This window comes from Vigna radiata, chromosome 7 (genome assembly GCF_000741045.1).
Source record: "Vigna radiata var. radiata cultivar VC1973A chromosome 7, Vradiata_ver6, whole genome shotgun sequence".
NCBI lineage: Eukaryota > Viridiplantae > Streptophyta > Magnoliopsida > Fabales > Fabaceae > Vigna > Vigna radiata.
In genome coordinates, this window is record NC_028357.1 from 51,172,892 (window position 1) to 51,195,157 (window position 22,266).

The window sequence follows — 22,266 nt, forward strand, 5'->3', positions numbered from 1 at the left end:
CAGACTTTAATAGTTTACCCTATTACATTAGACTCAGCAAAACCCAGTTTTTTAAGCATATGCTTCAGTTAATAAGAAAATTAAGTGTTCAAGATTTTTTTTTTCATATGTGGTATTATCGTATTGAATATTATAATTGGATTTAGGTATGATAATAAGACTTACGTGTCTGATTCAAACACTGGTGAAAAAAAGATTTTTTTATAACCATTTATTATAATAGATTAAATTATGTTTTGATAAAAAAAGTAATTTTTTTAAAAGAAAAGTATTCAGATTTAGTAGTAAAAAGTATTTTATTTTATATTATTGTTTTTATTTTCAGTTTGAAAATATAAAGACAAAAAAAAACTATTAATAAATAAATTGTTTTAAAATATATCACCAATATATTTGTATTATCATTGTTTAAGTTTATAAATATATGTTAATTAAATGAATCTAATAATAAACAAGACAAATATAATAAAAAAAATTATATAAGTCTAATAATAGACATATTAGACAAATTTCTACCTATATTAATTAAAGTATAATAAAAATAGTTTGATCAGTCTAATAATATAAAATAAAATAAAATAGTCTGTTGATGTATTAGTTATATGAATTTAAAATAAAACATTAAATGTTCATAAGTTCATTGTACAAGTACAAATAAAATATTAAACAGGTTTCTCTATGTATTTATTAAATAAATTTAACAATACATATTTAATGAATCTATTCATACAATTTGTTAAATTAATATAAAGAAATATTAAATAAATTATTTCATATATTAATTAAACGAATCTAAAAATTTTCATTAAATAAGTATATTGATAATTTCATTTTTTTATTCTTAAATGGAAATATCCCGTAGAATTTATAAAGATATTAATTTTCCATTAAATATACAAAGATAAGTTTAATTTTATCTTCACCACAAACCAAAGCAAAAAATTTATCCACAGGAGAAATGGAAAAAAAATTATAAATGAAATCTCTCAACAAAGAACTCAATTTCAATTTTGAGATTTCAGAAATTCTAATCCATGATATCTGAATTTCTAATCTGTCATATCTCATCTAATGACTGAGTCAGGGCTAGTCTACCTCATATTTGTCAAAATTTCAATTTTATTATTACTATGTTGAGTAATACAAGTATTTTTTTAGAAACCTTTGTTTATTATATTTTAAAAGCTACTCTTATATATATATATATATATATATATATATATATATATATATTGTTTAAAATCAAGGAAAAAAAACATATACCTCATTATCTATATGCACCATCTCATTTCAGCCTGTCTAATCTGTCATACATGTGATCAGTGTGTCACTGAGCTTGAAAGAAATGTAATAACAAAAACGTTTATTATATTGGTAAATAAAGCTCATTTTAAAATACATTTTTTTAATTTATAGACATAATTAAAAGTATATTCAAACAGCTGTCTTGATTATAAATTTCATTTTTTGTTAATTCATTGCAAAAATGATCTAACTGTTTCTTCTAAAGGAACCCCAAGATTGTAGAGAATTTTACAAGTGGAAAAAATATGACTGGTCCTTCAAAAATAAAAGACAACCAAAATTGATAAACTAGTAAGTTGATTTAATAATTTAAAAAACCAAATGTATATTCATATAGATATAGATGTTATTTATTATTTAAAATCTCTAATAAAGTTAATAGATAATAAAAAGTAACCTATGGTGGCAAATCCATCACAAATAATCCAATTATACTATTATTTATTTCATTCTTTACAAGCCACACACAACGTTAATTCTGCTGACAACATGTTGTCTGGAGTGAAATTACATAAAAGGAAGATGTGTTTGCCCGTTTCTTATGAAAAATTATCATGAAAATAGTATATAGAATAATGGTGGTGGAGATTTATTGCATTTTTTAGTAATTACCAAATATCAATAAAACATATTAAAAAACGCATTTTAGTCTCTCTAATTTGAAAAAAAAAATCACTTTTTATCCTAATTATTTATTATAATAAAACTATTTGTGATGAACTTTTAGTGATTTTTTCTTCTTAATACCAAATATAATAAAACATTTATTAGAATTTGTATAGGAAATTCCTTTCCAAAGGACTTTTAAACAAACAAAAAAAAAGTTTTACTGTAGATTAAAATTAGTTCATATATAAAATAATTTGTAATTTTTTTAATATAACTTCTAAGTTTTTTTTTTCAATTTGTGTGTAAGTCGAATTTATTTTGTAAATTTTATCTCTTAGAATTTTATTCGAAGAAGTTTGTCCAATTTTTTCTTACAATAAAATATATGTTTAATTATGTTTTTAATCACTAAATTTTGTTAAAACAATTTTTTACTCCCACCAATTATTTTATTTTTTCAAATTTAATATTTAAAAACTAATATAACATATTTCTTTTATTTCAATTATTAAAAGCTTTAAACCTTTTAAAATATGGGATTGAAGTCAGTGTCATCCCAAATTTAAATAAATAAAAGCGAATTTGAGCATTGAATAAAAATAAAACTGTTCCTACCTGATTAGCTTCACTATGCATTTTTCTGTACTAAAGATAAAAGGCAGTAGGCACTGGGCCGGAAGAACAGTTGTGGGTTCAGCCCATATAAAGTTCAATTGTGGGTTCAGCCCATATAAATTTCAAGTCTATTCCTTCCTGAATCTCACCAGATTTCTTTCTGCAACCCCAATTAGTACGGTGAGAAAGAAAGTTATGCAGAAAATAATACAAGGAGAACGATAAACCTGTTTCTAATACTCCAAACTTCAATTATTGTAGCGTTCAGAGAGCCAATAAGCAATTAAGTACTTCAAAGAAATAGATGAAATTTAGAGAAGGAAAATAATAATAATAATGCAGAAATTGTTTTCTTCGTCCGACACCACACTAGGTGTCGGCGGCCTCAGGAGCAACGGCATTGAGATCGAAACGATCGGCGGCGTTGTTTTCGACGGGAGGGGGACGGAGGGTGAAGTGAGTTTCCTCGAGTGCCTCCCTCCAGAGGTTGGCGGCGTTTGGTTTGCGGTGGAAGTGAACGAGGGCGAGCTTCATCCGGCGGAGTATGGCGAAGAAGTGGTCGACTTCCTCCTGGGTGGGGCCCTCCTGATCAAGCTTCTGCTTCTGCGCGGTCTCTCTCTCTTCCTCCTCCCTAACCCTAACGTCCACCACCCTCTTCTTCTTACCCTTCTCCACACCGTCCATCACTGCCCTCATTGAAAGACAACACAAATTATTACGCTCAGTATACTATATATTATGTTCATATGTGGCCGTTCTTTTCTCACTCTTCTCTACGTGTTCAGATATCGCGTAATCCAATATTCTCCACTATCTCTGTAAATGTCGTCAGAGGTTCATTTCCTTCCTTTTCTGCTTCATTTTTAGACCTTTTTTCTGGTTGGATGAAAAATGAGGAACCAAACAAAACATAGACAAAATTTCCATCACAGTTATTCGTAGAAAGAATAGATATCAGTGCGTGATGGAACATCGCACCTTGGGTTAGTGGCTTCTGATATATAACGTGTTGTGTTGGCCGAGGTAAAGCTTCATCCCACTCAAACACCACTTTCTACATTTGCCATTGTTCACACCTAGATAATATTGTACCAAAAGAGGAAAGATAAACTGCGGAATATATTCTTATATTTGATTCGTCAAGATAACAACTGGTAAGACAGTTTTTGATATTCAAAGTTTAGATTTGCTACTTTGTTCATGATTTTGTTTGCCACTTTATGTCAAATCCAAGGTTTTCACGTCTCTCTTTGCATCTATTAGCTTATATCTCTTGTTTAAGAAAATTTGATTGTTTTACCTTATTTGTGCATAAAAAGGTAAATTAAGCACATATGTTTCCAAGTATTTCTTATAGTAGAGTTTTTGACCATAAGGTAATGACTAGGTATGAATTTAATAATATAGCTAAGATATGAGATATAATAAAGAAATTTCCATGTAAAAAATACAATTGGATTGACTTATCAAAGTACAGTAGTAACATCTATTGAATTGATAAAAAATAAATAAATTAAAAACAGACATAAAGATAGAAATAATTTTAAGCATTACTCAACATTCTCTTTATCATCTACGACATTAGATGATTCTATCACATTAAATTTTATATCCTAAAACAAGTTTAATGCACAAAAATCCTTATATATATTAATTAGTTTTTAAATTAAAAGTCACTCACTGTAGCATTAAGTGGTAATAATTAAATTAGTTTTTATAAATGAACAGTCCTTCACCTAACAGTTTTGGTCCAATTAATGTAAGACTTGTGAGTATGGAATGGAAGGAATCCTTCTATTTCTACTTTCCTGGCCTGCATCTGCATACAAAAAAATGAGAAATTCTTTGCAGTTTGTTTGGCCTGGGATCTTGTGTTTGATGTTACTGAGTTTTGAATATGAAGTTGAAACAAAGTCCACCATTGAAGCATGCAATTCCTCAGACTCATGCCCCTCTCTCCTCTCTTATCTCTTGCCATGGGACTCCAAAGTATCAGAAATCGCGACTCGTTTCCATGTAAACGCCTCTGATATCTTGGCGTCCAACTCTCTCTTCCCCATAACATCATCAAGTGCACACCAAATCCTGAGGGCCAAAACGTTTGTCAAAATACCCATCTTCTGCTCTTGTGTGGATGGCATCCGAAGGTCCATGTCAACCGTCTACACTGTTCGTGCAGCAGACACAGCTGCGTCCATATCAGAAGGTTATGGTGGGTTGGTCAGTGGTGAACAAATCAAGATTCTGAACAGCATCAATGGCAGCAACCCCTTGAGGAATGGAGGCACCATTGTTATTCCACTGCCATGCACATGTTTTAACAACGTTAACAATGGGGGAACCGCTGTTTACATGTCATATGTTGTGCAGAGAAGAGAGAGCCTGAGCAGCATAGCAGCAAAGTTTGGTACAACTATTTCGGACTTGAAAGCTGTCAATGGCTTTTCGGAACCTACGGTAGATCCTGGAGACATTATATCTCTTCCCATTGCAGGTTCCTATCTCTTGAAATAATTTTTTACATAAAAAAGGTTTTGAATTATTTAATTTGGTAGGTGCTTTTTTAACTAATGAATTATAACTTAAGTCATTATTTTTGCATTAAAAGAATTTTTGGATTAAGTTATTTTTTTTACTTTAAGATCAATTTGAAAGTCATTTTCATCTTTCGAATTACACATTTTAAAAGTTACTTTTTCATGGAAAAAGTTATAAAAAACTTTCACATTTGTAAATATTTCTATATATTCGAATTATATAATCCGGAAATCTTATTTATTGAGGAGTAATATGTGAAATGTTACTTCCTTCTCAGTAGAAAAAAGTAAGAGATAAAAAAAGTAAAACTTGATTAAGACAATTAGATATGAGAAAAGGACAGAAAGAACCAACAACGACAGCGAAAAAGAAAATGGTAAAATAATGAGAATATTTTTGTCTTTTATGCAAAAAGAAACAAGGAAAAAAAAATAAGAAAAGAAAACCTTTTCTCTTCAATATATGTGAGGAAAAAATATATATACTAATATATTATAGGTTTAATACCTATTTTGGTCCTTCTTTTTGGGGGGTTTGTTCAGAGTGGTTCTCCCTTTTTTTAAAAGTTCAATAAGGTCCTACCTTTTGCAAAAGTTAGTCCTTTTTGCTAACGGCGTTAATTCTGCTAACGACAGAGCTGCCAGCTGGCAAATATTTGATGACTTGTACAAATAAAATTCGTTTTAGTCCTCATATTGGTTTAAAAATGTTTAATGTGGTCCTCATATTGGTTTAAAAATGTTTATTGTGGTCCCCTTTTACTAAAAAGGAAAATCATCCTTAGAGACAGTAAGCAGCTTCACAAATTTGTCAATNGATGCTCTTGTGCAAAGTTTTGTGGTTTTCTAAGAAAACAGCAGCTAAAATTTCACGTGTTACAATCCAAAACTGATGCGTTCTTTTTTCACATCTCCATACTTACTAATATAACACGTGAAACTACACTGATAANCTTCAAATTATTGTGATTATACTTTTCCAAAAGGTTAGCGCATGAATTACTAGATCACGTGTGAAATCATTAACATGTATTAAAACGGGACCACAATAAACATTTTTAAACCAATACGAGGACCACAATAAACATTTTTAAACCAATACGAGGACCACAATGAACATTTTTAAACCAATATGAGGACTAAAACGAATTTTATTTGTACAAGTCATCAAATATTTGCCAGCTGGCAGCTCTGCCGTTAACAGAATTAACGCCGTTAGCAAAAAGAACTAACTTGCACAGTTTTTGCAAAAAGTAGGACCGTATTGAACTTTTTAAAAAAGAGAGGACCACTTTGAACAAACCCCTAAAAAAAGAGACCAAAATAGGTATTAAACCTATATTATATAACACCTTTTATAACAACTTTATACCAAATGAAAATAAAGCTAGCTACTTTGTGTCATTTCAAAAGGATATTAAATAAGATTAAAACTACTGGTATTCCTACAATAATACCACAGTAGACATTTTCCTAGCAATGCGATTAACATGTTTTAACTCTTTTTTATATTATATATAGGAAAATATTTTTTTTACACTAGATGCTTCCACTTCTAAGGATACTTTAGTCATTGAATTTTATTTTATTTTTATTTATAAAGAAAGATAAAGGTTGAAAAATAAAGTAGTAAATATAAAGTGTGCGTCACTGTCATTTAAAAATAAATTTAAAAAGTGTCATTTACACTGTTATTTAAAAATAAATTAATTTTCCTTTTAGGTTCACTTGGATATATAATTTAGCAATGATAAGAAATATATTAAAAAAGTGTATTGTAGTAAGAATTGTTAACACTAGTTTTCTTGAGTAAAATGAAATTAACCAAATTACGCCTCTTGCTAAAAGAAGACACGTACTAAACGGCACTGATTTTATCTATTCATTCAGGTAGGTTTTACTAAATTCTTCATAAAACTTAGGATTTTGTGAAGTGGAACAGAATGTTGTCTTAGTCATTAATATTCTTTAAATAATTGTACTGTCCTTTGCAGCATGTTCATCAGCAACCTTGAAATGGTACGATGAGAGTATGATAGTCCCAAATGGCTCATATACATTAACTGCCAGCAACTGCATCAAATGCAGTTGCCAACCAATGGATATTACGTAAGATCTATTATATACACTTAATCTTGCTAAAAATTCAATTTTTAATTTTAGTCTGAATTTAGTATTTCAATCAATTTTAGCAGGATGCGATGCGTTCCTTCTGGGCTAGCTGTTCCCTGCTATAACTTACGTTGCAAACAATCCAATCTTATTATTGGCAGTGAATGTGTTGAGCATTCAGAAACAGCTTGCAATGTGATCCAATGTGTTTACCGTGGCCACAGGGGTGGAAAAATTCTGAGTAGGTAAGCAAATTGAATGCTCATAACAACTGAATATTAATTTCAACTTCAGTATTATTAGATTTGCTTGCCTTAAAGAATGAATTGTGGGAAAACTTTAAAATGGGGTTTTAATTTCTGTTAAACGCTGTTAGCATTTTAACAAATATATGGTATGTTTTTTTTTGCAGTATGAAGAACTCTTCTTACCTCCAGTGTCCTGGTAATTATCTCTATATTATACCAAAGCAAGATATGCACAAGTTTCAGATTTCTGATTTTGATTTTCACTCTAATATCTTCGTTTTATGCAGATAATGTCTGTCATAGACGACCATCATGTTGGCCTTTCTCAGCATATTCTGAAGACCCATTTGGTATGTCTCCGAAGACATCCTCCTCCTTGCCACTGCCAGTTTCTAAAGCTTCTCAGAAGACTAGTGCCTTTAATGGAAGGCTTGCTCCATTTTTAATCAATGTGCTGCAAATATTCTTATTTTTAAAGTTTATCCTTTATTTTCTGATTTGAGATTTGAGCACATCTTGTATTCAATTCTACCTTACCCTTGTATAAGAAAAGAAAGATTTCACTTGTTTTTTGGGTGTACAAAGCCATTGTTTTTACGGTTTTTTTTTTTTTCATCCTCAATAAACTTTGTCGCTTTGTTTGGTTTGGGGACTTATTTTGAGAACATTTTTCTGCACATTTGATTATAGCAGAATTCCGTTTATTGTTCTTGAAGAACTGCAAGTGGAGCAATTAGTCAGTTGTCATTATCATTGTCCCTCGTTAGAAGCTACATATATTACAGGTAAAATTTCTAGAGCTAAGTTTTTGCAAATTTGAACTTATTCGAATTAATATCTGGGAGGTAATTAAGAAGCTCAAAATTATTTAGAAAATTCGTTATTAAATGCATGCATTTTCTGACAGTTTATTGAAAAACCTTCACAGATAAACTCGGTTTAATAGATTCTGAAACAATGCTCTATTTCCGAATTTGGTTATACATTCAGTTTTAGCCTTCCTTTCCATAAAAGGTGTATATGACAAGATTATTAGTAGTAGTAAAATAATTTCAAGGCAAAAACGCTGACATTGATAAGCAAAACGATATCTTCTCAGTTATGTCTATTTTTACCAATTAGCAGCGACATGTTTTTGCACGAATACCTTTCCTCCAGTTTCTGCGAACAATATCTGATCGATCAGTTCCATTCATGTTGACGTTGAATGAAAACAGGTGCCATAAAATAACTTTCTATGATTGTTCCATCAATAATGAAGATTTTAAAAAACCGCAATCACACATTGAAATTAACGTTATACTGAAATTCCTTGATCTTTTAGCCTTTTATCCACACATGCCACGCGTTGTTATAATACTGTACAACATAAAGTTTGTTTTGTACATGCTTGTGTCCCCCCAGTTAACTTACATGATAGAATAGAGTGTATGTGAATGTTAATGTCAAAGTGTGCTTAAGATGGGCATTCGAACCATGATATGTCTTTTCGTGAAAACTAGTCCATTCTATAACACTAAACTTCCATTGGTTGTAATTTACGGCCTTGGTATGAAGAATATTTACTGGCCCCAAAATATATATATATCTATATATCTATATATATATATATATATATATATATATAAAATTGTATGGTGAACTGTTCTTTGGACTGATTCCTAAAATGTCAACACTCGGCCTTCAAATATCTGTTACATCAAAATTGGCCTTTCATGCAGTAAAGTTTACTCAAATGAAACTGCTTGGTAAAATTGACAATATAATTGAACTAACCATAGTTTAAATTTGAAATTGGTAGATAAGATATCAGTTTCTCCACTGGTGGGATCAGGTTATGCAGTAACCTCCCTTCCTATACATAAGATTAATGTTTACATTTCAAGCACAGAAAAAAATGATTAGACATGACAAATTAAAATTAATGGGTTTGTTGGTGAAAAAAAGGTCCGTCACTGATGTAAGACAAGTGGGAGCAAGCAAGATAGAGTTCCTTGTTACTAAATTTGACTACATGTTTACAAACCATGCTTTAATTTATGGTTTAGATTTTCTGAAGCAGAAGTAGCGAGCTCTAAAACTAAAAGTTAGTATAAAAATTAGTGACCAGAATGACTGATAAATTATTCAGACACCACTCAGCTTCTCTAATGGTTGTAAATGCACTGTGACTAAGACAAGAAATGGGTAGAAGGCAACCTCTGGTGAGGAGAAAGCAACATCGAGGTGGGGACCACAAATTGAAAATTTAATGTTCTACCAGGAATTATTGAATTATAAAAGCAAGACAACCAAAAGGGTCACAATCAAATTTTAATACAAAACCCACAGTTACGCCAGTAGAGTAGTAGACCCAAAACCAAATGGGTCCATGAGAAATCCCATAATCAGAAAGGAAACCAATGGGGATTCAGAGAACAAGATGAACATGAAATCTCCAGCCAATAAACACTGGGATGAGGCCAGATGGTAGGGCCAAAACCCCCCACTAGTAAATTACCAAAAGTGCATGGGCAGAGAGAGAGAGCACCCTATTGAGTAAGAGAAAGTTTGATGTAACATGGTTAACAGATAATTTGTCTTTTAATCATTTGATGAGAAGTTTAATCTTTAAGTTTGTATATATATACAAGAACATTTATAAGAAAGATAACATTTTTTCTAAGAAAAAAACAGTCTCTTAAATAAATCCTTCTACATTAAAAGACTTTGTGTTTTTTTTTCTAAAATACCTCAGACAAAACGAAAATAGACAGACCCCACTGCCACACCACGCTGTCAAGTCTCAACACACACTAACAATAATTGAACCATTTTGCTATCTGATTCTGAGCAAATAAATATAAGAAAAGCATCTCAATATTCCATTGTTACTTTCATTTCAAACTTAACAAACCAAAAAATAGCAACGATTTTCCACGATGAGAGACATGAAAGATGCAGGTGCCTTGGGAGCCAAGACAGCACGAGCCTGCGATAGCTGCATAAGCAGAAGAGCAAGGTGGTTCTGTGCGGCTGATAATGCTTTTCTCTGCCATGGCTGCGACACTTTGGTTCATTCGGCCAACCAGTTAGCTAGCAGGCACGAAAGGGTTCGGCTTCAAACTGCATCCTCCAAGGTAACCACCACCACCACACACGCATGGCACAGTGGATTCACACGCAAGGCAAGAACCCCACGTCACAACAACAACAAACACTTTGCACTGCAACAACGTCTCAAAGAAGAAGTTCTCTTCAACAACAGCAGTGTTCTTCCCCTGGTTCCGGAGATGGGAGGGGAAGAACAAGAGCCCGTGGCTGTGGATAATGACGAGACGGAGGAACAGATGCTTTGCCGCGTGCCCGTGTTCGACAATTATGATGTGAGAACAGATGACTTGGACAGTTTTTCCGACATGGATTTCGCGGAGTTTGCTGCTGATGTTGAAAACCTACTTGAGAAAGAAGACGATGAAGTAAGCGCGCGTGTGGGAGGGGGAGTTCAGGGTGCAATGGCGAAGGTTAAGGATGAAGAGGATATTGATGGTGATGTAGCGTGTTATCTGGAGTCAGTTTTTGACATGACGAACGATGATGCCTTTCATTGGAATAGCATTGAGTCCGTGTTGTCAGATGCACGGGAAAAGAAGGAGTGTGTGGTGGCGAGTGATGGTGCTGTGGGTGAAGAAGGAGGAACAAAGAGAGACATATTTTTGAGACTTAACTACGATGAGGTTATAACTGCATGGTCTAGCCAAGGTTCTTCTCCATGGACAACATCAAACCCACCTAAGTTCAACTCTGGCTATGACTTCTGCTTGGTACTACCTCTACTTCTTCTTAATTTTCATCTTTTACAATAATTAAGTTTGCAAATTTTGCTTTTTGAAAGGGTGTTGTAGGACTCTCAAATGAAAACCAAACGTTCCTTTCATCTCTTTGAGTATAATGCTAGCAATTATGCTCTTTACATGGATCTTGGATGTGTCAGCTATGGTTGACATGTGATTATTTATTATTTTTCAGGGTCTGAGTGGTGTAGACGGGGACGTAAGAGCCTTAAGGGGTGACCTAGACGGAGGAAGAGAGGCAAGAGTGTCGAGGTACAGAGAGAAGAGAAGGACTCGTTTGTTTGCAAAGAAAATTAGATATGAAGTGAGAAAGTTGAACGCAGAAAAAAGGCCCAGAATGAAAGGTCGTTTTGTGAAGAGAACATGCTTTGTGGGGGCGAATGCTTTTCCTGCTTACCAATGACATCTATCAGTTAACGGATCCATCTTTGCTATTTCTGCAAATTTGGATCAATACTTGGTTTGGCTATATATGTACACATATATATAGCCTGTATTATATTAAACTAGTAATAATATTACTGGGCAGTCTTAATTTTACTAGACTTGTTGCTTGGGATATTTCTGTTCATATATATCTCCGGCAGGTTTAGCAATTAGTACTAATTGACCATCTTTCCTTCTCAGCAAACTCGGGTAATCCAATTTTTGAAGCCTTTTTGTTGTTTCCTATTAAAAATTCAATTATTCAATGCCGATGCTGTTATTTTAGGTATTTTAGGTTGCTGATTAAAGTTACTGGTATTGGCTTTTATATTTTTCTCTGGTGACCACTGTTCCTTGTTTTATGTACATGAAGAACAAATTAAACAACATGAGGAGCGTACCCAGAATGCATTACAAATTTGAACAAATTCATAAATAACCAATCTTCTCAAGCTATGTACTGCATGATGGGAATAACTGAAGTTCATTTCAATTGCAAGGGATGGGTTGGAATAGTAAATGTAATTAATTTGCTTTAAGTATTTGTTTTTACACTTAGCCCTACATTTGAAATCAATTAAAAGCTCCGTGGTTCAAGTTAAGAAGATGTTTTTCTTTCATAACTTCTTCATTTGCTGTGTGAAGGCTCGATATTGTTATATACAAGAGAATTTACAACAATTTATACCATGCATTTTGTCCTCCACCTCCTTCCTTTTCTCTTTCTATGAAAAACAAGTTGTATAAATGAACTTCTCTATAGCAGAATAAATATTGGAACTTCTCTATATAAGAATGTTGATCTCATGTTTGGTTTCCCCAATCTATGTATTGGCTTCGATGTCTTCTCATCACTTAACTTACTTTGGAACCAATTTTTTAAGTGTTGAACGTCTAATCTTCATAATAAACGCTTTTGTTGAAGTATTACAGACATAAGTAAAAGTGAGAAATCACATCAAAGGCATTTTTTTTTTTTTTTATGGTTTGATATCCCAACACAAAGAACATTGGAATTGAAATAGTTCTCCTATCAAGAACCACATGATCATGAGTCATGACTTGTATATAAGGGCAAATATTATATTGATTTATTGAGGATATTCACATCAAGATGTGCTAGTTGCGTATATGAGTACATAGAATTATAAGTGATACATTGTCTTTCTGATAACTCAAGAGCTACATAAGCGCAGTAGATGACACCCAATGACATGCAAGTTTTGTTGTATCCCATATGAGCAATGAGTGGTCCATAAAATTGTGGTTACTGGGCCAGATTTAGTGAAAGTGAAACAACAGAAACTTCAAAAGGGTAGTGGTGCAAGACAGAAACATAAAGCCAATGGGTCAGCACAATCATCATCATGTCTCAATTTATAAGCTTCTGCTCATGAGAGACTATGCAATCCCTAGCTTTTCTTTATGAATCACTTTCCATTCTTTGGATCCCTTTTCTGCAATTGGCTTGCCTAATACGAACATCAACCATTGCACTGCATTGCATGGTCATTTCCAAATTTGAGAGGAAATTTGTCTAAGATTTTCAAATCTTTTCTCATTCATATCATTTCCTAATTGCCTCAAATACTTTTTTTTTCTCTCACGACTTCGTAGTTCAATTTGGCCAGGGCTTGGCTTTTCTATCCTACTCAAAGTTCATAACTTTTCTCAGCCACCAAGATGGTTTTTCCTTGTCCAAGGAATCTTAATATACATTAGCAAGATGGTTTTCCCTTCTACAAATCTTATGCATATTTTATTATTAATTGAACTTTATTAACAAAAATATACTTTGTGAATCTCATTTCACATTTAATAATTTTAATTTACTTATAATTTTATTTTCTTTAATAAAATGGTACATTATGAGCAATCAACTTCACCATTAAATGTTATCTAGGTTGCTCATGCACTAGTATTACAATTAGTTATATGTCGATATATATTTTTCTTTAACATATAATAACAATTTCATAAATATAATACTGATAATAAATATAAATAAACATAATATTCTCATAAAAAATGAATATTGTTTCCTGAAAAAAAAAAATACCTCCACATAATCAATACATTGATATTTCTAAAAAGGTTGAGTTGCTTGTAGAAAGATAAAATAGATATCTAACTACCATAAGGACTTTACAAAAATGTGTATTGAATGGAAAAATAGTTAAAACTTAAAAGTAAAATATATAATGACAATGGGTAAACAAATATATATTTTATACAAATCGAATACTAAAATTAATTTAAAAGTAAAAGTTTAAACTTAAAAAAAGATAATATTTGGTGACCGAGAAAATACAACTAATGAAGTAATAGAAATGAATAAAATATAAAGATTGCTTTGAAATTATTCTTGGACTGGCCTATTTATATAAGTATATAAGAGTCCGAAATAATAAGCCTTTTGCAGCCTAGTTGTGTTGATGCACGTAGAAATGCATGCATGATCAATGGTGACGCAGAGAGTCTTACTCTCCTTCTTTCTCGGTACACTCTTTATCATCTTTTTCATTTTTACACTTCTAAACAAACATACATTACCAGCACTAGTCATAACAATCTTTATAATTATATGTCATTTATTCAAAATTAAATTTATACAAAGGATTTTTCTCTCTCTCTCTCTCTCTCTCAGTCTCCTCATATTCAATATCAAGAACCATCTTTGATTCAACGTGAACGTCTCACTATATTCTCGGTTACAATGCATCAATAATCTACTTTTCTAACTTTTTACATTCTTCTTCCGTTTTTTTTTTCCTTTCTTTTATTCTGTCCTTCTCCGGAGCTGCAGTTTTACGGATTTTCCCATTCTTGAAGGGTCAACAATCTCGATCATTTCAGACGGGAATGTTTGACTTCTATTAGAATTTAGAGGGTTCTGATAACCATTATGCATGGATTGAATTGCCATTATTCTTGGTATTCTTTATATTCTTGGAATGTTATTTTGAAAATATGTTCAATTTGGAATACAATCTTGAATTGTAGGATGGAAAAGTTGTTCTTTTTTACTCCAACCTCTTAGGACCATTTTCAAGACTTCCTCTATAGGATTTTTCTTTTGTCTGTCAGGAAGAGAATGCATACGGAGATTGTGCCTTTTTCTGTTCTGAAGGGAGTAAATCGCTTTAGCTAGTGAATGGAATTGGAATCAAGATTTTTTTTTTCATTGCGTTGTATTTGTGCAATATGATCAGACTACCTTGATGCTAACTTTTACTTTTTGTGGTGGATTGGGTATTAATTTCAGGCTGTTTTTTTTCTATAATGAATTGATAAAATGGGGGTTTCGTTGAAACATGTCTCCATGGAAATGTGAAGTTGCTTTGTCCCTCGAGGAACATAGTGATGAATTTCCCTTCAGAAGCTACAGAATTGGGCAGCCCCATTGGTAGTTCCTTTGAAAATGGGAGTTTTCAATCCCACAATGTTGAGTTGGAAGGTAATGGAATAGGACTTACTTAGTTCCTTACCACGCCTATTGCCAATTTGCATGTTCTATGTATTCATTCATGTGGTGATCTCCCCCATAATTGGAATATTTTCAGCCAAGAATCGATTGCTTTTGGTTCAGTGGTTAACTAGCCTTATTCCTTCATTGAAATTTCCACCAAATGTCACGGATGGTGAATTAAGAGCATGCTTGAGTAATGGTACTGTTTTGTGCCAGATACTGAACAAGCTACGACCTGGTATTGTGAATGTGGTAACACTTTTTAACCTTTTAACTAGCTCTAACTGTAATTTGCAAGTGATTTGAGATATATCTTTTAGTCTGGTTTCTCTTGTGTAGGTTAGTGAACCTGATAATGTTCTGCCATCACAATCAGAAAATGTTAAATCGTTTCTGAAAGTTTTGGATCTAACGGGAATGCTCCGGTTTGAAATATCAGACCTAGAAAAGGTAAGAGGCCTACTTTATATCGTGCATAAACTTAGTTTAACGGGAGTTACACAATCGTAATCAATCAGGCTTTAAGTATTACATGAATTTAACTTTGATACAAACTTATTTCTGTCAACTGATGACAAGAACATTATCAGTAAAATCTTTATCTTTGAACTATAGTAAAAACCTTATGTATCTTCATGTATAGCATTAGTTTTGTTTTTATGCATGAGTTTTTCATGAGCTTGGTTCATGTTCCCTGTTGGGTTACCATGTTCTTTTGTTGTGTAGGGGTCTATGAAAGCTGTTGTGGAATGTCTTTTAACACTCAGAAAAAAAAGTTTGCAGCATGCTTTTGGAGATAATCTTCCTAGTTCCATCACAGTCAGCCCTCGTGTGAATTCACCATTCCATCATCATCATTGTTCTACAACATTTGGTGGAGAGCAGAAGAAGTTTTCAACTTCGTCAAAGTTGCAGCGTGTTATGAGTTCCCCATCTGTGCAGGGTTCGGTGAATTTAAACTCGGACTTCGTTTTTGTGTTTGTTTAAGCATACCACTTTCTGAACATGGTGCCAAGGTTATGTTAGCAATCAAGAAAATTTACCTCTATCAAGAATTTCCTTAGCAGCAAAATTTCAGTACGACCTTGTACTATTAAAAAGCTAAGGATAAATTATTAGTTTTACTGAGATGAAATGCCGATTTTAACTAGAGAAACAGTGTCAAGAGAACTTATGACATTATACGCTTGTCCGAAATTTAAATCTTAACTTTTGTGTGGAAGACAATTTCCTTGTAATTTCTTACTAAAATACTACTAGTATATACTTTTTTATCATCACCAGTTTCCAAATAGACTGTGTTCTCCGTGTTTAAGTAGTTAGTTTTACTCATTTGTATATTCGACAGAGCAATCAGCCTCATTAATACACCATGCTGGTCATAATTTCCATGAGGTGTTTCAACTGAAACCAGGAAGTTACATAGATCTTCCACCTGAAAAGATATCAGAAATGATGAAATCAAACAATATAGATGTAAGTTCTTAAAGTCTACTTCCATATACACTTTAATGCATGTTTATAGATGAACATGGTTTTTCTGTTTGAGACATGACTGATATGTTTCAGAGTCTAATTTTGCAGAATGCTCCCACTCAGTCGCTTCTGAGTGTTGTGAACGGTATTCTTGAAGAAAGTGTTGAAAGAAGAAATGGGGAAATACCTCATGTATGGCCTTGGAGAGTTTGGTTTGGTGTTACATAAACTCATTCATTAAACTACATGTATATAATCCATGCAATTGGTTTACACGTATACAATCAACGCAATTGGTTTGCAGCACAAACAAATATACCGCATCCAGTTTCATAAACATGGTTTATTATCTTTGTTTCTCAGCGTGTGGCTTGCTTATTGAGGAAGGTTGCGCAAGAGATTGAACGGCGCATGTCAACTCAAGCAGAACATTTACGAACTGTATGTCATGTTCATTACATTATTTTCAAAAGCTAGTTAGTTAGTTTGTTACTTTTGATTTCTCAGTCATTTTCTTCAAATCACTTTATTGTCCTGTCACTTCAGCAAAACAATCTTTTCAAGGCTCGAGAAGAAAAATACCAGTCCAGAATAAGAGTACTCGAGACACTTGCATCAGAAACTAAAGATGAGAATGAGGTATCACAGATAGTTTTGAGTTATCATTCTATGAGAATTTAGAAGTAGATCAATTTTATATCTGCAAAACTATCATATTGGTATGAATTCTCTACATAAATCAGCAGTTAATGGTAATGGTTTCATGTACAATAAACAATACATTGATACACTTTTAATTGAATTTTTTTTTTTTTTTTGTTGTTTGGATTTTGGGCTCTTTGTCCCTTCGATAAAGCGTGAGAGGATCAAAGAGGAAGAAAATAAGGTTGATGAGACAGAAGTTGGTAGGTTGATAAAAGAGCAGCAGGACAAAATATTGGAAATTTCAGCTTTGAAGATAGAACTGGAAACGGCCAAAAGAACATCTATAGTGCAATTGGCACAGTTGGAAGCAGAAGCTGAGGGTGCTAAAGCAGAACTGACACATATGGCTCAAGAATATAAACAACAAATAGAAGAAGTAAGAAATAAGGTAAGGTTTCTCTCTTTGCTCGATAAGCAATGTATTATTGCTACACAACACTAGGAGAGAAATCAGGACAAGACCGAGAAGTTTTAGTTATTAGACAAAACTCAAATACTGTTTCACACATGCTTATGATGTTATTCTTTGTTCAGAAATTCAAAATCAAGTTTTCAGCTTGGTAACGCATACTGAAACTTTTTATTACTTGTAGTCTTGAGATGAGATAATAGTCTAATTTTTGTTGGAAAACTACACAAACCATCTAAATAACTGCATTTAAGTTTTATCCTTCGATAATTTATTTTCATATTATTAGTATTTTGAGATCTTTGGACCTTCAATACAGGCTGAAAATATGAAAGATGAATTAGTTAGGTTGATGAAAGAACAGGAGGACAAAAAAATGGAAATTTCAGCTTTGAAGAGCGAACTGGGAACAGCCAAAAGAACATATGAAGCACAATTCTCTCAACTTGAAGAAGAAGCAAAAGGTGCTAAGGCATGGACAGAAAAGGCCCAAGAATATGAGTACCAATTGAAAGTATTACAAAATAAGGTATTGGTTTCTTTACACGCAAAACAATATATTAGTACATGTAGAGGGACCAGACAAGACCAAGCAAGAGGTTTTAGTTTGAAGACAAATTTAGATGTAATTTCTTACTGTTATGATGTTATCTAAACAGTATTTGAGTTTCACTTTGATAACCTATGTTAACTTTTATCACAAGGATTTTTGAGATAGAACAATAAATTGTTCAGTAGAAAATGTAAAAACAAATCCAAGTTTTATTCTTTGATAAATTACTTTCATGTTATTTGTATTTTTATGTGCTTTTTGGCCCTTAAATGCAGGTTGAAAAGTTTCAAGAAGAGGTTAAGACAGCGAATGATGAGGAAATTGCTAGGTCAATGAAAGAACAGGAGCACAAAAGTTCAGAAATTTCAGCTTTGAAGCAAGAACTCGAAACAACTAAAACAGCATATGAAGTACAGCGGTCCCAGTTGGAAAAGTATGCCAAAGCAGAATTGGAACAAAAGTGTGAAGAATATGAGCATCAATTGAAAGAGTTAAGAAATACGGTTAAGGAACTTGAGGTTTCTTCGGATTCAAAAGATCAGAAGTGGAACATGAAAATGAACCGATTTCTGACTGTCATAACATTTCAATTCAGTTCCCTACAGGTACACTTACAAATGTGTTAATGTCAATGTTATCTTGGTGATGTCAAACATTACAATTTTGTACTGAATTTGATATCATCCAGAAAATGAAGTTATCTTTGGAATCCACTAAGCAAAATGTAATAAAAGAGCAAACGGTTTATGCAGGGGAGTTGGATCTATTAGGTAGGTCTTGTTATTAGAATGTTACTCTACTGTTCCCTCTTTCCTTCTCTGAAGACTCTAACCACTTTATTGTAAATTATCTGTTCAGGTGTAAAACTTAAACCACTTTTACACGCAGCTGAGAACTACCACGTTGTTATGGCTGAAAATAAAAAACTGTTCAATGAGATTCAAGAACTAAAAGGTGGCATTATATTGTCTTTTCTACTGGGTTATTGATGTGTAAGTGTACTATGAACTCAGTTTTTTTTTTTTTTTTTTCATGATACAGGAAATATCAGAGTATATTGTCGAATTCGACCATCTGCATTAGGAAAATTGGAAAAAGAGTCTATTGTTGAACACGTTGGTGAAAATGATTTGGTTGTGGCAAATCCATCCAAAGAAGGAAAAGATACTCTTCGGTCATTTAAATTTAACAGGGTTTTCAGCCCTGCCGCAACTCAAGGTTTAATAACATAAACGCACCATTTTTTATGATTACTTCGAAATTACAGTTTCTCCCTTTTTTTTTTCTGTTAACATTCTAGTGTTGTACTAATGATAGTAATCTGAACGATGCAGCGGAGGTATACTCCGACATCCAAGACTTCACTAGATCAGTTCTAGATGGGTATAACGTGTGTATATTTGCTTATGGTCAAACTGGTTCAGGGAAGACTTATACAATGGTACGGACCTTCTCGATATGTTGATTTTCATCTCATACATCATTTATTGAAGGAATTATTTATTCTATAAGATGCCAACTTTTCTCAGACTGGTCCAAATGGGGCAACAAGCGAGACTATCGGTGTTAACTATCGAGCTCTAAATGACCTCTTCAGGATTTCCACAAGTAGACAAGATATAGTGGAGTATGAGATCGGAGTTCAAATGGTTGAGATATATAACGAGCAAGTACGTGACTTGTTAACAACATATGCTTCTCCAAAAAGATATCCTTTTTTTCAGTAACTTTGAACATCTCATTTCTTTCCATGGATTTTCTTCTTCTACGTTTTGTGTCTCTGATTTCCTTAAATGCACACACTTGGGATATTGACTCAATCTCGACCAAATGGCTTAGTAGTCCCAGATGCTAGCTTGTTCCCAGTGAAATTACCTTCAGATGTTATTAAGCTAATGGAAATTGGACTTAAAAATAGAGCCATTGCTGCAACTGCTATGAATGAACGAAGTAGCCGTTCTCACAGGTTGCACCAGTTTTTTTGTCCTTACCTTTTTTATCATTCAACATTGAAATGAAAGATTTTCATTGTGATGACATCATGTAAACTTATGTACACAGTGTTGTCTCAGTTCACGTTACCGGGAAGGACTTGAAGACTGGTTGCACTATGGCTGGTAATCTTCATTTGGTAGATTTGGCTGGAAGTGAAAGAGTAGATCGTTCTGAAGTAATTGGGGATAGGCTCAAAGAAGCACAGCATATAAATAAATCACTAGCTGCCCTTGGAGATGTAATTTTTTCCCTTTCTCAAAAGAGCTCTCATGTACCATACAGAAACAGCAAGCTTACTCAACTTCTACAAACTTCTCTTGGTAAATCTTTATTAACAATTTATCAACGTCGCCAACCTTGATTTTTTCAATGTAAACTTTCTTCTGATCTTTGAATCTTGCCTTTGATCTTACCCCATAGGTGGTCAAGCAAAGACGCTCATGTTCGTCCAAATCAATTCAGACTTAAGTTCATATTCTGAAACTCTAAGCACTTTAAAGTTTGCTGAGAGGGTTTCTGGAGTTGAATTAGGAGCTGCGCGAAGTAACAAAGAGGGCAAAGACTTTAAAGAAATGATGGAACAGGTACCCAATTGATTATGTTGGCATGACTGTTTTCATGTTTGTGAATGAACCAGATGAGTAATCATCCCCTCCCTTACTTGACTTTCTAGGTGTCTTCTTTGAAGAGCTCTATTTTGGCAAAAGATGAGGAGATTGAGAGACTTCAAGCCATGAAAGGTTTAGCTGGTAGCAGAGTTAAGCGAAATATAATTCCACGAAGTAGAAGTAGTATCCAGTTACAATCTACTAGTCCCCAACCAATCGATGATCATGCGCAACAAAATGATTTTGTTGCAACTGCAGAAACATGTACAGATTCTGATTTTGACGGAAGATCAAGTGATTTTTCTGACGGTGGTGTTGCTGCAGGCACAGAAACTGATGGTTCTGAAAATTCCAGTCTCACTGAAGTCCCAAAACCACCATCAGAGAAGATGTGGGTTACATTCGGAAAGGAAATTAACAGAACACCACCAGCATCATTTAGTGGTCATACTTAAAATTTATTAGTTTATTTTTTTTTTTCAGGTCTAAAGGATTTCGCAGAACTGTTCAAGCTATGAGGAAATTTGGCCGAACTTCATCAAACACAATTCCCACAATCCCCACCATCCCCACCGCTGCCCCAGTAAAGGAACCAGTGAAGAAGTCATCAGGTGTGTATATGCATACTACGTTAACACTCTTCTTAACATCTATTCTCATTCAACTTCTCAACTTTCTTTCACAAATTTGATTTCAGGTATTAAAAAAAGCATGAGTATAGGCACCCTTAAGCCTCCAAAACTGTGGAAGTAAAGTAGGAAGCAGAAGCTACAATTCATATTTCACTCTCACTCTTTGACAGGCACTGTGTAAATATTTCATTGGTATGCAATAGTTTACTTCTAGTCATGTTGGTGACACTTCTGAGAGTATTTGCATAGAAAATGTGTCAGTTTATGTATAAGTGTAGCATAGGATCTAAACACCATCAATTTCAAATAAAATAGAAGGATTTGTAGCATTCCAAGTTCTGTATCTATTGTTAAAATGACCAACCACACTAACAAAATACATTATATTAAAAGAAGAATATTTAACATAAATATAAATATAGTCAAATAAGAGGTACTTATGATTTAAAACAAATTAAACACAGTTAGAAGTATGGTATCTCCATGACAAAATTATGCCCTCGTCATCTTTTCAATATTGTTCTTAAATGTTCATTATTTTTATAGCAAAACCATTAATATAGACTGTCTGTCTGTACTAACATTCTTTACAAAAAGATCCTTTCCAATAAATGATAAATTTTTAAACGAGAAGATTATTTATATTTATAGGGAATTACAAATAACACTTAGCTGATTAAACTTAAAAATTAAGAACGGCTGGACAAAAATTGAATTTATAAAGTTTCAATTTG

At 33.0% G+C, this 22,266-nt stretch overlaps 3 protein-coding genes across 4 annotated transcripts; all 3 read left to right on the top strand.

Moving 5' to 3' along the window:
* The first annotated feature begins 4,220 nt into the window (after positions 1–4,220).
* Positions 4,221–8,247, top strand: LOC106767878 (lysM domain-containing GPI-anchored protein 1). 2 transcript variants are annotated; one of them, XM_014652838.2, is made up of 5 exons: positions 4,221–5,023; positions 7,061–7,175; positions 7,259–7,423; positions 7,591–7,622; positions 7,714–8,247. In XM_014652838.2, the coding sequence occupies exons 1-5, from the start codon at positions 4,309–4,311 to the stop codon at positions 7,926–7,928; spliced, it is 1,242 nt and encodes a 413-aa protein (XP_014508324.1). In that variant the 5' UTR covers positions 4,221–4,308; the 3' UTR covers positions 7,929–8,247. The 2 variants fall into 2 exon arrangements, with proteins under 2 accessions (XP_014508324.1, XP_014508325.1); XM_014652839.2 differs by having other exon boundaries at positions 7,262–7,423.
* A 1,979-nt stretch (positions 8,248–10,226) lies between these two features.
* On the top strand, positions 10,227–12,401 carry LOC106765721 (zinc finger protein CONSTANS-LIKE 16). Its single transcript, XM_014650428.2, has 2 exons — positions 10,227–11,229; positions 11,435–12,401. Exons 1-2 carry the CDS (start codon positions 10,348–10,350, stop codon positions 11,660–11,662), a joined length of 1,110 nt encoding a protein of 369 aa, XP_014505914.1. The 5' UTR covers positions 10,227–10,347; the 3' UTR covers positions 11,663–12,401.
* Positions 12,402–15,048: 2,647 nt separating this feature from the next.
* Positions 15,049–22,195, top strand: LOC106766583 (kinesin-like protein KIN-14D). Its single transcript, XM_022782814.1, has 21 exons — positions 15,049–15,142; positions 15,249–15,406; positions 15,494–15,604; positions 15,881–16,102; positions 16,478–16,630; positions 16,739–16,822; positions 16,994–17,071; positions 17,177–17,269; positions 17,487–17,723; positions 18,064–18,273; positions 18,573–18,902; positions 18,986–19,067; positions 19,156–19,251; positions 19,339–19,515; positions 19,632–19,738; positions 19,827–20,006; positions 20,097–20,263; positions 20,359–20,612; positions 20,713–20,876; positions 20,966–21,291; positions 21,384–22,195. Exons 1-21 carry the CDS (start codon positions 15,049–15,051, stop codon positions 21,589–21,591), a joined length of 3,531 nt encoding a protein of 1,176 aa, XP_022638535.1. The 3' UTR covers positions 21,592–22,195.
* The last annotated feature ends 71 nt before the right edge of the window (positions 22,196–22,266 follow it).

Bases quoted from the DNA above. Each gene is read 5' to 3' on its own strand.
- LOC106767878 (XM_014652838.2), top strand. From the start codon at position 4,309: ATGGAAGGAATCCTTCTATTTCTACTTTCCTGGCCTGCATCTGCATAC. The intron at 5,024-7,060 runs GTTCCTATCTCT...TGTCCTTTGCAG, and splicing joins TATATCTCTTCCCATTGCAG to CATGTTCATCAGCAACCTTG. The intron at 7,424-7,590 runs GTAAGCAAATTG...TTTTTTTTGCAG, and splicing joins GGTGGAAAAATTCTGAGTAG to TATGAAGAACTCTTCTTACC.
- LOC106765721 (XM_014650428.2), top strand. From the start codon at position 10,348: ATGAGAGACATGAAAGATGCAGGTGCCTTGGGAGCCAAGACAGCACGA. The intron at 11,230-11,434 runs GTACTACCTCTA...ATTATTTTTCAG, and splicing joins CTGGCTATGACTTCTGCTTG to GGTCTGAGTGGTGTAGACGG.
- LOC106766583 (XM_022782814.1), top strand. From the start codon at position 15,049: ATGAATTTCCCTTCAGAAGCTACAGAATTGGGCAGCCCCATTGGTAGT. The intron at 15,143-15,248 runs GTAATGGAATAG...GAATATTTTCAG, and splicing joins CCACAATGTTGAGTTGGAAG to CCAAGAATCGATTGCTTTTG. The intron at 21,292-21,383 runs GTGGGTTACATT...TTTTTTTTTCAG, and splicing joins AAACCACCATCAGAGAAGAT to GTCTAAAGGATTTCGCAGAA.